Genomic DNA, 16,363 nt, shown 5'->3' with positions numbered 1-16,363 from the left:
CACTATTTGACTTCTGAGGTGAGTAATAAAATCTCTAACAGTTAGAGGGCCCCAGTTCAGGTGTCACAGAGAAATAGCATCCTGCCATTCAGCTGCCAGGCTGGCCAGAGGATCCCTACATTAGGGCTTAGCTCATGAAGTGACTGCAGTAGTCCTAAGCTGAGGCGAGGCAGTAGAAGGAGGCCCTGAGTGACACCCCCTCCCTAACCCCATTTAGGAGAAAGCAACAAAGGGGATCATTTTTAAGGAATCCTTCACTCCAGCCCTGAGATCAAGGCGTAACATACTAATCTTCTCAAATACAAGTGGAAATGCCCAGGATTCAAATTATTAAATCATATTCATTTGCAACTTTGAACCACAAACATTGCCCAACCTAATGGTATCGTTAAAAAGTCTTTCATTAAATGGTTGCATATGCAAGCAAAAGCCTGGACAAGGTCACAAAACACTTTGATTGACTTGTTTTGGGAAAATGTATCTGAAAGATCTTACACAACTGTAATCTCTCTGCTGATAACAGGAGATTATCATCTTATTTTGTAGTGAGGTCACAGTGTGTTCCTTCACACTTTGGTTAAACATTCCTGAAGCTGAGAATAAACTAACAGTGAGAAGGGATGAGATAAAACAGCATCAGTTCTCATTCCATGAAAAAGGATCAATCTTTTCGTCATGCATCCTCTGAGAAAAAGATAGCAAGCATCCTCCTCATTATGGGAATGTGATCAAACAAAGGGGTAAAACAAGAAATGTGTAGCTCTTCCCAACACTGCCAAGCACAAAATAGTCATTGCAAGCAAGGAAAGCCATCCTACCTGCATTATATGTGTAAGGAGTATTATACATGTCTGAGTCATCATCTAGAAAAATGAAACATAAATATAGTAATACAGATTCTACAGTTGTATTATAAGATAGCAGAACTTCAGAGAAACAATAGCAATTTACTAGAAGAAGCAATGCATTTTTTCCTAGTTCACAATACCACTTTCTATTTCCAAATACTGCTTTTTGCCGGGCCTCTGCAGACTGACTTTTGTTATCTAGCTGCTTACTTTCTTCATAATATGCAAAGTCAGTCCCTTGTCCTCAGTTTCCCAGATGGCCACCTCTTCTGGGCTATGACTTTCCTTTACCAAGTGCTGTAAGACCTTCTGTCGATTGCACTAAGGAAACTCAGTCAGACCGACCTGTACTCACAGTCTTACTAGGTAGAGAGAGGAATAAGGAGTCTGTTGAAGCAGACAACATACCAGTATGAGTGCGAGTAGGAAAGGACAGAGGGATAGACCAGACACCTCAGCAATCCTCAAAAGGTTCCTCCTAAGAGGCGGTGTGGGCCAGGCAGAGGCACAGATCTGTGACTCCAGGGGAGATGTAAGGAGAGCAGAGGGATATGCAAAAGAACGAGGTAGGATGGAGTTCGTTGGGGTCCTGATATTTTTGTGTGAACAAGACCTGTATGAAAGAGGCATAAGCATCATTCCACAAAGATCTGATCAGAAAACAATGATATACACACCTGGCTTGTGCACCATGTGAATCTGTTTAAACATTGTCTTGTACCAGTCCTTAGGCCGGTCGACTGTCTGCAAGAGAGAATGTCCAAAAGTTACAAAACTGATTTTAGGTCATCGTTGCTCTTCAATGTTTTCATGGCTTCTATTTAATCTCTTTAATAGCATATTCTTTCAGTGATAAAATCTCCAGCTTCTGTGCGATTATTTAATGGCAACTTTAGTAATTTATCCACCTATGTGTGCATTTATACATATAAATATAAATAAAAATAGAAATGTAAATATATTGCCCTATGTTTGAGTTTATACTGAATTAAAACATTTAATGTAATGGCTTTACTTCTGAAAATTACAGCTGTGACCAGCATTTGGTACTAGATATTAGTACATATACATTTGTATAAATTCCCTGAGTAAAAGTTATTGCAGAGGTTTGCTTAATTTCTTTTTGGTGATTATAATTATTCTTAAAACTTTCATTGATTGTTCTATCAAGACATTATTTAAGTAGGGAATTTTTTTACTCAAACTACATTTTGATCAGTTTAGGTTAAGGTAAATAAACTTGATATACACTGATATAAACTATTAAAATATCAAATATAGTAGAATGTAATCCAGAGTCCCAGAGCAATTTAAATATGTAGATATTGATCCGAAATTCCCTGAACTGGATAGTAAGGTGTATACGACTTTTGTCTTGATAAACTCTTAGGTCTTTGGCAAAAGATTTTTATGCATTCTGGACCTCAGACACGACAAAAAGATGCAATGGCAAGACAAAATCAGTGTTCCACCAACATTCAGATTACTGTTTAATACTTTCTGGCAATATGAATCTGGGAAAGTTATGTAAACCTTTTGAGACCTAGTTTTCTCTTCTCTAAATTTAAATAATGATATTTGCATCATGGAAATTGAATGAGATAATACATTCAAAAAGATCTAGAACAGAACCTAGAAAATAATAAATGGTCGATAAACAAATAGTAAAGAATCTTAAGTAATTCTCGAAAATTTGTAGAATAGAATACTGATTGAGTCTAGTTTACTGGATATATACCTGTACAGGACAGAAGGAGCCAGCACTCTCCAAGGTACTTTTATTCTGCAAGTGTGTGGAAAGCCTTGCAGCCCCCGATTGCGTCAGGCCCAGGCCCACGGCTGCACTGTTTTGGCTGAGGCAGCTGCTTTTATGGATCTCTTCCAATGGACTCTGTCCTGCAGCCCCTCTGCATGATTCTGCCCCTTGCAGCCTCCATCACTTAAGCTTGTGAGGGGCCTCTCTCCTACCCATGACCAAATGAAGAGTGTGAAAATGTGCATGTGTGAGTTGTGTACATCTTTTTTTGCCTTTACAAGCAATTGCAAAAACCCCATTCCCTTAGCAAATTCAGTGTGGTGTGCTGTTTCTCCTTATGCTTCAGCAGAACTCCTAATAAAGCTTGTTACAGCCTGAACAGATACATGAGGCACTTATAATACTGAAGGCCCTGGCACCAAAAGCCGCCAGCAGCTAGGGCTGATGACACTAAAGGCCCCTAGTGCCAAAAGCTCTCAGTGGTTGGGCTCAAGCAGCAAAGAACTATGGAAAACAATGATGAATATCCAGGAGCTGCCGCCTCTGGTGATAGGAAGAGTTCCGCAGCCTGCTGGCTCCAAGTGGCCAGAAGAACACCGAACACGGAAGGAGCTGACACCACTGGCAGCCAAACAGTGAAAGAGGCATTAGCATGAATACAGTTACACGGAACCTTCAGCTGATTGGCAACATCTCGGTGTGGGAAACCTTCTGGTTAGGGGCCCCACAGGCTAGACAACAGTGAGAGTGACCAGCTGGCTCAAGCACTAGTGCACCTTTGAGTGCCGTCTTACATGAGGCTGAAGACCACACTAGCTAGCAACAGCAGTAGCCACACGTCTTTCACACTAACATTTTGCTTAGCAAGATCTTTATCTCAGCTCTTTCAGAGCCACTAAGGCAAAAAACTGTAATTAAACACAAAGGCTCATCAGAAAGTGTGGTGTGTACTTAAATAAAAACATTACATGTCTTTCTGGGAATGTGATTAAAAAATATGATGCATACTTTTTCCACGTGCCATGCAATAGACAGACTCATAAAGAAGATTACAATATGGCTTCATCCACCTTATTCACTGTATCTGGAACTGTTAACTTTCAGCTCTTCCTAAAAGTCAGAGTGACTGTGAAAGGTTAAGCAGCTAATTCAGGACACGAGGCAGCCAGGACAGTGCCACGACAGACATTCATGAAAGCACACTTCCAGAAATGCTCCGGAACGTGGCAGGGAGCAATGGAGTAAGTTTGTGCAAAGCAAACAGGAGAACTGGAGGAGGATTAATGACAACGTGTCTTTTACTGTAATATTTTTGTCTAAACACACAGTGTTTTTCAATTAGACTTCCTAAAATTTCCAGACAAATCTCTCAATTTAAAAAATTTGATAGGACTGCTATAAAATGTTCTTTTTCGAGTAAATTGATTGGGATTTTATATCCTGACTTTTTCAGAAATCAGTCATTGCATTTTGCATCTGGGAAACAAAGGCCTTGTGTAAATTTACTTTGATCTTGGAGAACAGACAATTCTGGCAATGGCCACAAGTATAGATTAAAATGAAAGGCCACTTTCTTATAAATCACCTCTGCATTCTAGACGCTGAAACGGAAAGTTAAGGGACTGTTGGTTGACTATATAATCCAATGATGGGGATCTGCTAGGAAGGAGCACGGTGATGAAGCAGGAGTCTAACAAAATGCAGAAATGTATTTTTTCATTAAAAAATTTTTTTTCAGTGCAAGGAGTTGATCGCAGGCTATCATGCATACTAGGGAACTGCTCTACCACAGAGCTACATTTTCAGCCAACCATGTGTTATTTTCACAAGAGTTATTTCTCTTTCCTTAAGCTTTATTTTTTTATGGTACTAAAGCCACTAAAGATAGGATGTAACTTTGTGAAAAAAAAATGTGTCTTCCCATACCTGGACCAACCAACAGAAATAAGGAATCTTATAGGAAGCAAGTGATATCACTGTTAATGGCAATGAACTTTACAGACAGGGCTTGGCTTTCTTTGCTTGCTGGAGAGCCTATATCAAGCAGGATCTCACAGCTGTGCCATTTGCTAGCTTTATATGGTCAGCACAGAGATGCCAGGTCAGTTGGCAAAGGAGACCATGAGACTAGTAAGACAGGAATACTGAGACTCAGTGTCCCTTTCTAAAAGCAGTTCTGTCATCTTTAAAGTTCCTTTTCTAAATGCCATCACAGAACTCGTTACGCCCATTACTGAGATTATGAAAATAGAAGCCTATTCAAATTTGAGGAAATTTACTTTTAGATGTGTCCTTCAAAATCATTTTGCATGAAATAAGTAACTAGAATTTAACTATACAAGTATAACCCTGGCTGAATAGACTTCAGTTTAAATATGTCAAGTTTATGAGCAATCAAGGCATCATACAATTTAACATGCAAAGATCGCAAAAAATAAAAGAGACATTTTCTATATTAGGTATTTAGTGATTTTGCTCTGCTTTTGGCCCTTTCTAGCTTTGAAAATGGTCAAGCAAGTGTTATCCTTGAATGACAAGAAAGCAGGAAGGCATCTCGCCTGTCACATAACTAGGTTTTAATTATACAGTCTCATGGGATCTGAGCCCTAGTGATTCTGTTGTTGTTTTTAACAGTGGCAGTAAAAGGCTAACACAGATATCTCTGGTCACATGAGAGAGGTGAATTGGAGCTACCTTCCTTCATTAAAAGGACTCAGAAGTAGTATATATTGATGCCTGCCTTTCTAGAGTTTCTGGACGATTTCAAAAGTTATGTTGTCTTGGTTTCTGCTGTTCATTTAAAATGCTACCTTGGCATGGTACATTGAAATAGTATTGAAAAAAGCAGAAAGTTATTGTGAAACAATTAGAATGTGATACTCATTACTTTCGCATATATGAGGAACAAAAACAACCTTGGAGATTCTTGGCCTGCTGTGGATCAGAGATGCCTGACTCACATTTATAAACACAGCTATACTTGGGGATGTCTTCTTCAGAACTGCAAAATAGTAAATGTAAGAGAAGACTTTCCACAGACCTGAACCTTCTTTGTAAAGTCCTGACTGTCTAAGAGCATGATTGTGCATACAATTATGGTTCCTTATAAGGAACTTCTGTGTTGCTTACTTGGCCTTCTATTTTACAGAAAGGAAATTAGCATATAAATTTTAGTTTATGTGTTTGTTTATACATATTTAAGCAGGCTTTTGATTTGGCAGTTGAATAGCAAGGTAAAAATTGATCTAACCTGATTTTTATTAACCATCCTGAACATCTCAATTTTTCTCTTTAAAATTAACAAGACATTGTCAGTTAAAAATTGTATCTTACAGACAAGAATGCATCTGCATGTCCATCTTTTATATCATTTATTGACTTAAAAATATACCCAGAAATTTCAGGTAAAATTTTTTCAGACAGAATCCATAGCTAGATAGCAAACAAAGATTTCTTAGTTGTGTCTACACACTGTGTAAGACCTATAGCACTATATCTGTTGATAGAGCTAAATATAGAAAAAAATTCAAATTTAACTGTTTTGAGTCAGAAATTCCAAAAGGAAAACAAATGACAAAACACAACCACCAGAAACATACAGTTATCATAAGACTGAAAATATTAATCAACCGCTGAACTTTTTCAGTCACTTAAATATGACAATCATCAGTTCCAACACAGATTTTTAGGACTTTATAATTAGTCATATTCAACATTCTTCCCATCGAATCAGTCTAAAACCCAGTGCCTGCTATATTAGCTTACTTTTTAGGTTTCACTGCAATGTAAATGCTTAGAATAACAAACATATCTCTCCCTCTCTCTCTCCATGTCTCTGTGTATAGAACATGTAGTCCTCATATAATAAATGAAAATTCCAAAAGAGAAAAACCCCTTCTCTCTCTCTCTCTCTTTCTCACACACACACACACACACACACACATTCTCTTTAGTTCTTTCCGAATGTTTCCAATCTTACCACTGCTTTTTTCCCTGACATCGTCCCCATTCTTTTCCTCTATCACTGTCTTTGGCTCCCCAGGTCTGCGTCCCAGGGAAGCAGCTCTTGGCACCCCCCAGCCCTTTCTGTGAGAACAACAGGCACAATGCATGCAGCAGGGGCCTCCCTCCTCACACTCCCCTGCGGTTCACCTGCAGAGATGCTGTGCCTCTCATCCTGGTTTCCTGTCCTGCGGCTCCGGCTACCTTAGCACAGACCTCTTCAAGTGAACTTGGTCAGCGGCAGCTGCCCGCTGTGCTCCCCGCTGCCGGTGCTACTCTGTACTCCACCAGAAGGGGCTGCCCGGACACACTGAGCAGTGCTTTGGCAGAGTTTAAAGACAAGGAAAAAAAAAAATCCCAACACTTTCATTTATCATCCCTGGAGAGCTCTCAGCAGGACCAGCTGAAGAGGGCCGCTGAAATGGTATTGGTCTTCAGACAGATTTTCCTTTCCATGACATTAATTCCCCGCACCCCAATCATCTCACCTCCCAACTCCCAATTCACAGCTCCCAATCTCTAGGTGTTAACACACTTCCATTTCAAGAAACCAGTCACTGGTTGGTTTGCAATGCATGTGGGAATTTAATGTAGCCCAATAATTCACAGGTTTTTTTTCTTTTTTTGATTGTTGTTTCTTGTCTTTTCTCTTTATGGCTTTACCTCTCCTTGACAAAAGGTAAAACAAAGCCAAATCAAAACCAAAACCAAAACAAGACAAAAAAATCTTATCATTTAACACAATCACAACTTTCATAATGTTAATTCAAACTGAAGAAAAGATTGTGCCATTCTGTTCAGAGGACAGTCCTCTTTCTCCGCCACACAGCATAATATTCATGAGCGTCCAGTGGCGCAGAGGGCAATCCTCATTATATAAGGCCCCAGGAATTCACAAAGCCACGACAATCCCTCTTTTGTGGAGCCTGTGTGCAGACCCGGGCAGACGCACAGGCTGGCATTTCCTACCGTCCTAATTGCTGTCGGGATTCCAGATTCGTCCACAGGCCCGATTCCTGGGTAATGCGGGGCTTTGATGACTGTCACCCTCTTCTCTTCCTCAGAGGACCTGTACAGGGGTATTGAGCTGCCTGCGGTGCCATCCAGAGACTGAGCATGCTGGGAATATGTCTCTGAGGAATCTGCGGAGAGTATTTGTTGAACTATAATACGTTGTATTGGGACCACAAAGGACAATAAAGATGCCTCTTGTGCATTTATGCCACCTGTAACAGAGTCCATATTTCCATCACCATGTCTTGTGGCTCATTTACATCTGAGTCACCTACTGTGTTGTGGATACTGGTTGATGCAGGTTGATAATGGAAACCTCACTGCCTTATGAAGAATGGCAAGAAGCAGAGGGACACCTGCTGACTGACCCTGCCAGCCACTGTCACTTAAGAGCTTGATGGGTGACACTTCATGTTTCTCTTGCAGGAATCTTTGGGGCAGGTTGGGTGGGGGCACAAGGCACAAGGCACAATTTTAAAAGCAGAAGCTGAGAAAAGTCTAGTAATTTCCTTTAGCCCATAATTCATGCTAATATTATTCTTGAGATATAGCTGATTGCCATTATTTAAAAATACTGAAATTTATCTTTAGATAAAAGAGCATTTGAGTGAAATAACAGTGATAAATAAAAACAAAAATTAAAAAAATGAAGTGAATCCAAAATAACTGTAAAAAAATTACATTCACACATACTTTTTGGTGTAATGACTCATGGATCAATAAACATTATCAACTGTACATTATTGTATAGAACTGTAATGTTCAGTATTAACTGAACATTATTTAAATAGCTTAAATGGCTAAAATACTAGAGCTTTACTGTTTGTTCTTGGAGGATAACAACTACCCTAAGGATATAAATTAGATGAGATTTAGCAAGTTTCTACGTTCGTGTTGTCTTTATTAACTTTTAATATACTTTCAGAAGCAACGGAGAATACATATATGTGGTATGTATTTCACTTACTCTGAGTTGAAAGCACTTTTGAAAATTAACATGATTACTGCTCACATGGTAGTTATTAATGTAACTTTCTGTTTTTTGTTATTTATTTAATTATTTTCATACCAGGAATGTAACTCACAACCTCACACTTGCCAGGCAGGCACTGTGCCACTGAGCTACACCCTGGCCCATTTTCTGTAATTTATATCAACATTTTGGTGAGCAACAATGACATTTTGTATAGAGAGTTTATGCCATGCTTTGGTAGGTGTGTCACTGAGAAAGTTCTTTTATATAGAAATAGAAAAGTCTATGTTTCAAGACCCGGTTCATTGTTATCACTATATATGTGTGAGGATGCACATTCACATATATGAACATAATGTATGAAAATTTTCTTGAAAAATTTGAATAAGACATTACAAGTATTATTTTAGAAATTTCTCTTGTTTCATAAGGATAATTAAAGTCTGTGTAATGTAAAATCCATTAAAATATTTATAATTGTCATTTCTGTTATAGTCATATTTAATTTATTTTGCAACAGAAAATCATTTTCAATACATTTTTGAGAATGCATAAGTTTAGGAAAAGAACTGCTTATACGTCATTGAATGTAGTCATGTATTTTTCAAACTATTTCAAGTTAAGAGACAATGAAGTATTTGACTCTGATTGACTATTTAATTCTAAAAAGAACCTGGGAAGGTAACTATATGCTAGTATTTCTATCAGCCTCAAATTTTTTTTTAATACCTCAGTATGTGAAGTCCCAGCCTGAGAAAACCATGCTACTCTTTATAAGGGTTCCTAAGACTGCGTAGACCCGTAGGTTAGGCCGTGGAAGTCAGCCCCTATTATATGGTCTTATCTTTGCAATCTTTTATCCTTAACTAAACGCACTGTTTATCTAGGGCAGAGTACACTTACAAATTCTTGTAAATTTTGCTTCTATCACAGCACTGGCCAATTGAAACTATGTAATATAGTTTATATTTAAAATGTACGCTTTGATGTGACCTAAGATCAAAGTCTATAATCAGATATTCATATTTTTCATTTGGTCAGGTGGGACTGTGGGTGGGGACAAAACTGTTCATGAAAGGCAATGAGATAAAGTGTCACACTTCGATTACTTGGGAAAATGCTACAATGAGAATAATTTATAGTTTTATTTTTATGTGGTAGAGTCCATAGTTCCATTACCAAAAAAATCAAATATAGTGGTATTATGATAGCCAACTATGGACTGGTGGTTAGAAGGAAAATTTTTGGCCCCAGGAAGTTCTACTTTTTTATACTCTAAAATGATATCATTATAAGATTCATGGCTGATTCCCAAGGGTAGCACTACAGGAGGCACAAGTATATTTTGACTTTTCCTTAATGAGTCCCATGATTACATAAAAAGTTTTAGAGGTTTTTGTGACCTTAGAAACTGAGTTTTCAACCAGGGCATGCAAGATGTTGACATAAAACATTGTTTAGCAAACTAGGGTTGCCGTATTCTTTCAGGACAGAACTGTGTTGGGAAGGGAGGAAGGGTGAAGTTCTGTATTTTGGGTAGTTTCTGTCACAGACTTATGGTGGCAGAGGATGCCTCTTTGCTTCCTGAGAAGCACATTAAGACTTGCTCTGCTCCTCTTCCTCTCCACTTCTGGAAGCTTTCTAGTTTCTCACTATCAGAGAAAATTTTTCATTTGGAATTTGTATGTTGGTTCAGTTAGGGATGTTCTAAAACCTCTTTTGAGTTTTTAAAATTGAAATTTTAAAAACTAAGAAATATTTATTACCTTATTTTCTAAAATATGCTAATAGATTTTACCACAAAAGGATGGTTCTATCTTTATATAATACAGCATTTTTTCCCTAGAAGGCTTCAAAGAGTTCATGACTCAGAAAAATATATATAATTTTTTAAATATTAAAATGTTCATATGTTCACTTTTCCCCTTGGAGAAGGCTTTATCTCTCATCTAATTCTTAATACTCATGGGTGGAAACTTATCTCTATACACTTATAGAATCATCACTTCAGGGACCTCTTAAGTTTCCTTTGTTTGGATTCCCTCACTGATGGCCTTTAGGCTCCGGTTTACATAGGAGTTTATGACTCTTAGCTAGTGTAGTACTTTATTGCTATACCACTGTGTGAGGCAGGCTGTGCAGAGTAACTGCTAAAACAATTATTCCTTTGCATACAACAAAAGCATGGTCTAAAGAGAAGCTCTTCCACAAAGTAACAACCAGCCTTAATGGAAAAGCGTTCCATTAATATTTTTTGAGTGGTACAGTCTCTCTTCTCCCTAACTGGATATCATATTTTTCTTTTCACCCTATACCTCAAACAAAATAGGCATCTCCAGGTTCAGACACAGAGAGTGTCATTGTCTCTGCATAACTGGTGCCTCCTTTCTACAGTGTCAAATCCTCTGCCCCAGTTTCTCGCTAGGCAGGGTTATCAAATAGTGGAGTGTTGAGCACTTCTGATTCACACTGATGTCTTATATTTCTCTCATGTGGTTTGCACTTGTTGTATTGAAATTGTTATGGAAATCATGGGGACCAAATTACTTACCAAGGGATCTGCCATGCTGCATGATAAGGCTGGAGTTGACGGAGCCTGGGAGAGAGTATGCTGAAGGGGAAAACGGCCTTTGGTAGTAACTCATTGGACTCACAGCACCACCAGAGTTGCCATTCACTGTTATCTGGCTCTGAGAAAAGTGCAGAGATATCTTGTTATAGCACACAGTTCCCTGTCAACATCACTCCTTTTGGTGACAATAAAAGTCCTCCAATCACATGACAGTAATCAACTGCCAAGTTCTTATTTATTTTAAAAACTGATGTCAGGGGAGCAGAGTACATATTTTCAGAGTCTCTGTCTCTCTCTCTCTCTCTGTCTCTGTCTCTGTCTCTGTCTCAGTCTCTCTCTCCCTGAAAATAATTTTTCATATATCTGAGAGCAGATAGGAGGTTTGGAAGGATGGAAGCAGTTGGCCAATGGGCATGCCATTCTGCCAACAGAGGTGGCCAGTAGTATCAACAGAGGTCACTGCCAAACAAATGTGGAGAGCAAGTATACTCTTGCTGATCTGAAGACTCAAGTCATCACACGATTTTATACGCAAGATTTGAAAGGAATGCTCTATGACATGAGAAAGGAGTTAGTTCTCAGACTTAGTCAGAGATGTTCTCTAGTGAATGAATGCTTCTCAAGTAAGGTGACTAACCTAAGGAGCGCATTCACTGCATATATATATATATATATATATATATATATATATATATATATCATAGAGCAATTTATTCCAGAAAAGTCGTACAGCTGGGAAAGCATCATCAGAAAGTCTTACAAAACACTGACTTTTTACTTCAACCTCATTTAGTACTCTATTTTCTCAATAATTTTTATTTTATATGAGTATTTTACATCACCAATGCTATTTCAAGTTTCTTCTTGGAGAGGATCATGTATACGCATCTTTAATAATTTTTATAACATGCAACCTGATATAACAATGTAGTAGGTATTCATGATAGATATTCACATTCACATGTCTGATTGAATTTGAGAAACTTATTCACAGAACTTGAGCTCTTGACTGTCTAGCTACAGCACAACAATGAACATTATGACAATTACATAAATTCATGCAAATGAGACAAAACCTTAGTGAAAAACATTTAGTTAAAATTCTCTTAGAACACATGCACATAAAGACATAATTTGTGAACTTGATCTATTTATTTTGAAATGAAGTTCTATTAAATAAGCTTGAAACATACAAGTTAGTTGTGAATTTCCATGCTTTGACTTTAAAGTGGGTTATGTTTTTAGATGACATAAAATAAATCTAATTTCATTACTTTTATAGTCATATGGTCCAAAATCAATAACCATATGTTCCACAATCAATACACATTTTTACAAGGATTGTACTTATTAAGTACTTTTTAAAGTGCTTAGAAAAACTGCTCTTTTGTATTATAATCAACTATATTTTGGGGAATTTTCTACTTGAAGCAAACTTGAAAATTAAAAAATTGTAAGGCACAAGTCTGATCAAATGCTTCAGAGCCATTATGTACCTCTGATGAATGATTACAGAATATTTTTATCTCTTTGTCCAAATCAAGTTTGGTGAACCTTTATAAAAATAATATTGTTATTAATTAATATTAAAAGTAGAAGAATCATTTTAATTAAATACCACCAGGCAGGTAAGACCAGAAATATTTCAGGTTTCTTCAATTTTGGAATATTTATATATAAATGTATGTTTTTAGGTATAATGACATATCTTGAGAATTGGACCCAAGCCCAAACATGAAATTCATTTATGTTTTATATACATGCTATACACAGAGCCTGAGAAAATTTTATGAACTTGCATTCTTATTGCAACTCAACATATGAGGTCAGGTATGAAATTTTTCACTTACAAAGTCATGTCAGTGTTCAAAAACTTTCGTTATCTAAAGTATTTTGGATTTTGAAATTTTGGGCTAGGGATAGTAAAATTAGGAAACTGGCTCTGAATTGTGTTTTGATGGTTTTAGTATTGATTAGGAACTTTTAAAAACACTAAAAGTGTTATATTTGTAAAACTGATTAAGATTTTATTAACTAAATAATACCTTTAGAATTTTAGGAAATACATTATAGTGAATTATTAGCTTATGGAGGATCTATGTGCAATAAACTGATAACCAGAATTCATTTCAGTTACAAGAACTTCTGATTAGTATTCACAAAATGATAACTGAGAATCCCTAAGAGAATCCCAATGAATATCTCAAAAGACATCCTAAAGAGAAAATTGAAATGGTTAGTACAAATATTAATATATTTTCACTGCTTTGTTTTTTTTTGTTTTGTTTTGCTAGGTCCTGATAGCATTTCTTAAGTGTTTAAAAGTTAATAACCATTTAAAGCACAGTAGGACAAGACAGGGACCCACATCTGTTGGTTAATTGGTACTGGGGGGTATCTGTCATATATGACAGTCTGATGTTAGCTCTGGAAATTCAGCCATGGGTGACTAAGTCAATCACCAGTATCTTTTGCTTCCTTTTACTGTCCTGTAGTTATTATAACATTACTATATGCATGAAAATTATCTTTGATAGAATATAGAAACTGTACAGCACAAATAAAATTTTGTTTATTACAATGTTTATCTGGAATTCTATCATAATATCAATTTGAGAAAAATGACTCCCATTTTTGCCCAAAATTATTTGCCTTTCAAATGCATGCCATTACTTGTACATTACATGAAATTGAAAATTTGTGCCGAATATTTTAAAATATTTTGGCTATTCATAAACTATTTATTAAGGACTGCTTTAAGATCTAGACATACCCCAATAATATAATACGCATGAAAATATTTGCATGTTGCCACAAATGGATGACATATTATTGATATATGAAATAAAAAGTAATACATTTCTATAGGGGAGTGGCTCAGGAAAAATAACTGCACAAAATCATGAGACTAAATTTCTGTAACATAAAGCAAGGTTATTTTCATCACTCACTGTCATATGATAGAGGACTGATATTAACGAAGAAAGAGCCAGAGGAATTAGCATGATGCAGTCAGTAATCACTTAAGTGAGAAACACACTATGTATCAGCCTGTTAGGAATTCTGCTCTGTAAGTCATTTACATGAGGTTAAAATTTTTGAAACATTGTACATTTTTTGTGTAATCTAACCATAACAATATTATGATATACACTTATCTAAATTTCTGAGATAACTTCTTATTAAGGCAAATCACTAAGTAACTCATTAACCACAATAACACAGTAAACTGTTCTGGAATAGCTATAAGTGACTGTGAAATGAATAAAGAGACCATAAGTAAATTTTTAGTGCAAAGCAGGCTTAATAAGAACGACCGTACTGAGTCTCCCTGACAGATGGTGTAGAATCTGTTTACTCATCAACACCTAAGCAAATACAAGTGCTCAGCTGCAGAACAAGATGGCAGAGAAGAAATCAGTCCTTTTCAAAACATTATTGAGGCAAAGGAATGAAGAATAATTACATGGGTGGCAGCAGGGGTGGTTAAGCTGGTGCCATCTGTCACAGCAGACCTCTGACCCCAGGTTGGGGAAGGTGTCTCAGAGCAGTCAGTGGCGTCAGAGTTACCCATCTGCAGCTCAGCCAGAATGGCTGTGGAGGACTCGCTCTCAGAGGGGGAGGAGTCTGTCCTGGGAGCACCCAGGTCTTGGCTGTGGATAAGGCTTTCAAGAGCTGGGCTGGGGTATTTATATAAACAGTGTGGAAAGCTCTGAGGCTTAGACAGGCGTGAAGGTCCCAGATCATCGGGTGCTGATGCTGGGCCGGAGCCACTGCCTGCTGAGAAAGTGGTTTGGTTAAACGGAATCACAGGCGAAGGGCACGAAGAAGAGGCTTCTGGTGTGGTTTGTCTGTATGTCTGTGAAGCATTTACCTCCAACACATTGGCAGTTAATTGCTGATTTCCATGCTGAGATTGAGGAAAAATAGTAAGAAAAAATATAAATTATCCAGGTAACAAAAAACATTTGTTTGCAATATGGCAGACAAGGCAAAGCGTGGGTTTTATCTGCAAACACTTCAAGGAAATACATTCATGGATTAGATGGCAACCACACAGCACAGAAAAAGCATGAAAACACGAAGAAAATGAATCCAGTCAGTACAAGATCAGCTTTCACACAGCACTGCGATGTAAGTTTGGGTAGAGGGGTGAAAGTGTTGACATAATGGTATTTCTTCCTAAGAAGTTTTAGTTATTGTCCTGGTGACAGTGAAATGCTATTGGATTGTCTGTTGGTTAAACAACTAGTTTGATTTTTACAAAAGCCCTCTCATAGCATTGTTTTCCTATCGCCTCCACACCATCAAAATGTCTCTGAATTATAAATCAGTTTGCTTCATTCCCCCGACTTAACTATTTAAATATTGATTAGACTATAAACAGCTAAATGGAAAGAGAATTAATTTCCTTCCTTTCCACTCATTGAATCTGTTCTTTGATTTTGTTGCAAAATACTGAAAGAATTGAAATTTAATACATCTAAGCAATGAAAATGGAGGTACCAAATGTGAAAATAAAAACCAGCCAGTGATAATGGTTAGAAAGTATTCTAGTTGGTTAGAACTACTGTTGGTATGACATTGTAGGTAAAGGAGAAAGAAACTGAAGGAAAAACAAAAAGATTTAAAAATGTTCCCCAAAGCTATATATAATCCAAGAGGTTAACCATGCTGGAGAGATTGTCTGCGCCAGAGGAGAAATGATGGCCTGTTATGTTTTTGCAGCCATCTGCTATAACCTGGAGGGCATATAATAACAAATGTCAACTCTGATGACAGGCCTCAAGCTGGAACAAACGAATGAATGAATGAATGAATGAATGAATGAATGACACTCTGAAGCATTTTCCCTCTTTAGTCTCTACATTCCAGAACAGAGTTTATTGTATTTGAGACAGTTTCAGTCAAAATGGCTAGAAATATTGTGAGATATTAGCGCAAAGATGGAGAACAAGTTAATAAGAAATATATAAACTTAGAAATATTGTCTAGTAAAGATTTAAGTGGTGCCATTTGGTGTTCCTGGCTAGTACAGTTTTCATAACAGCTGATGCTGTGCAGACTGTTGGCCTCATAAAAGCTATCATTAATCTTTTTTTTTACCCAGACTTTTGAGTACTTAGAAAATCCATATGAAAATGTCTCTTCAGGTCATATATCCCTTAGAAGTGCATTGAAAGTTATTGATTCTTTTC

The 16,363-nt window shown here is 37.1% G+C and overlaps 1 protein-coding gene and 1 long non-coding RNA gene across 24 annotated transcripts in view; one reads left to right on the top strand and one right to left on the bottom strand.

Annotated features, from left to right (window-relative positions):
* Sorbs2 (sorbin and SH3 domain containing 2) overlaps window positions 1-16,363 on the bottom strand; it is a 198,896-nt gene that overhangs the window by 58,817 nt on the left and 123,716 nt on the right. For 10 of the 23 annotated variants that reach the window (XM_063234639.1, XM_063234640.1, XM_063234646.1 and 7 more), the window contains 5 exons: window positions 15,040-15,075; window positions 11,145-11,283; window positions 7,576-7,748; window positions 1,526-1,592; window positions 819-863 (listed from right to left, as the gene is read on the bottom strand). In XM_063234639.1, coding sequence (XP_063090709.1) covers window positions 819-863; window positions 1,526-1,592; window positions 7,576-7,748; window positions 11,145-11,283; window positions 15,040-15,075 — 460 coding nt within the window. Of the gene's footprint in view, window positions 1-818; window positions 864-1,525; window positions 1,593-7,575; window positions 7,749-11,144; window positions 11,284-14,631; window positions 15,076-16,363 lie in introns of all 23 variants that reach the window. The other 13 variants (XM_063234647.1, XM_063234649.1, XM_063234650.1 and 10 more) reach the window with 4 other exon arrangements.
* LOC111756604 (uncharacterized) overlaps window positions 1-16,363 on the top strand; it is a 61,289-nt gene that overhangs the window by 12,277 nt on the left and 32,649 nt on the right. The gene's annotated exons all lie outside the window — the stretch shown is intronic.

Source organism: Cavia porcellus, unplaced genomic scaffold (assembly GCF_034190915.1).
Source record: "Cavia porcellus strain 051 isolate PalLab524CR breed Dunkin Hartley unplaced genomic scaffold, mCavPor4.1 scaffold_24, whole genome shotgun sequence".
Taxonomy (NCBI): Eukaryota; Metazoa; Chordata; class Mammalia; order Rodentia; family Caviidae; genus Cavia; species Cavia porcellus.
The sequence above is the reverse complement of the archived record's forward strand: the minus strand, read 5'-3'. Positions and strand labels throughout refer to the sequence as shown.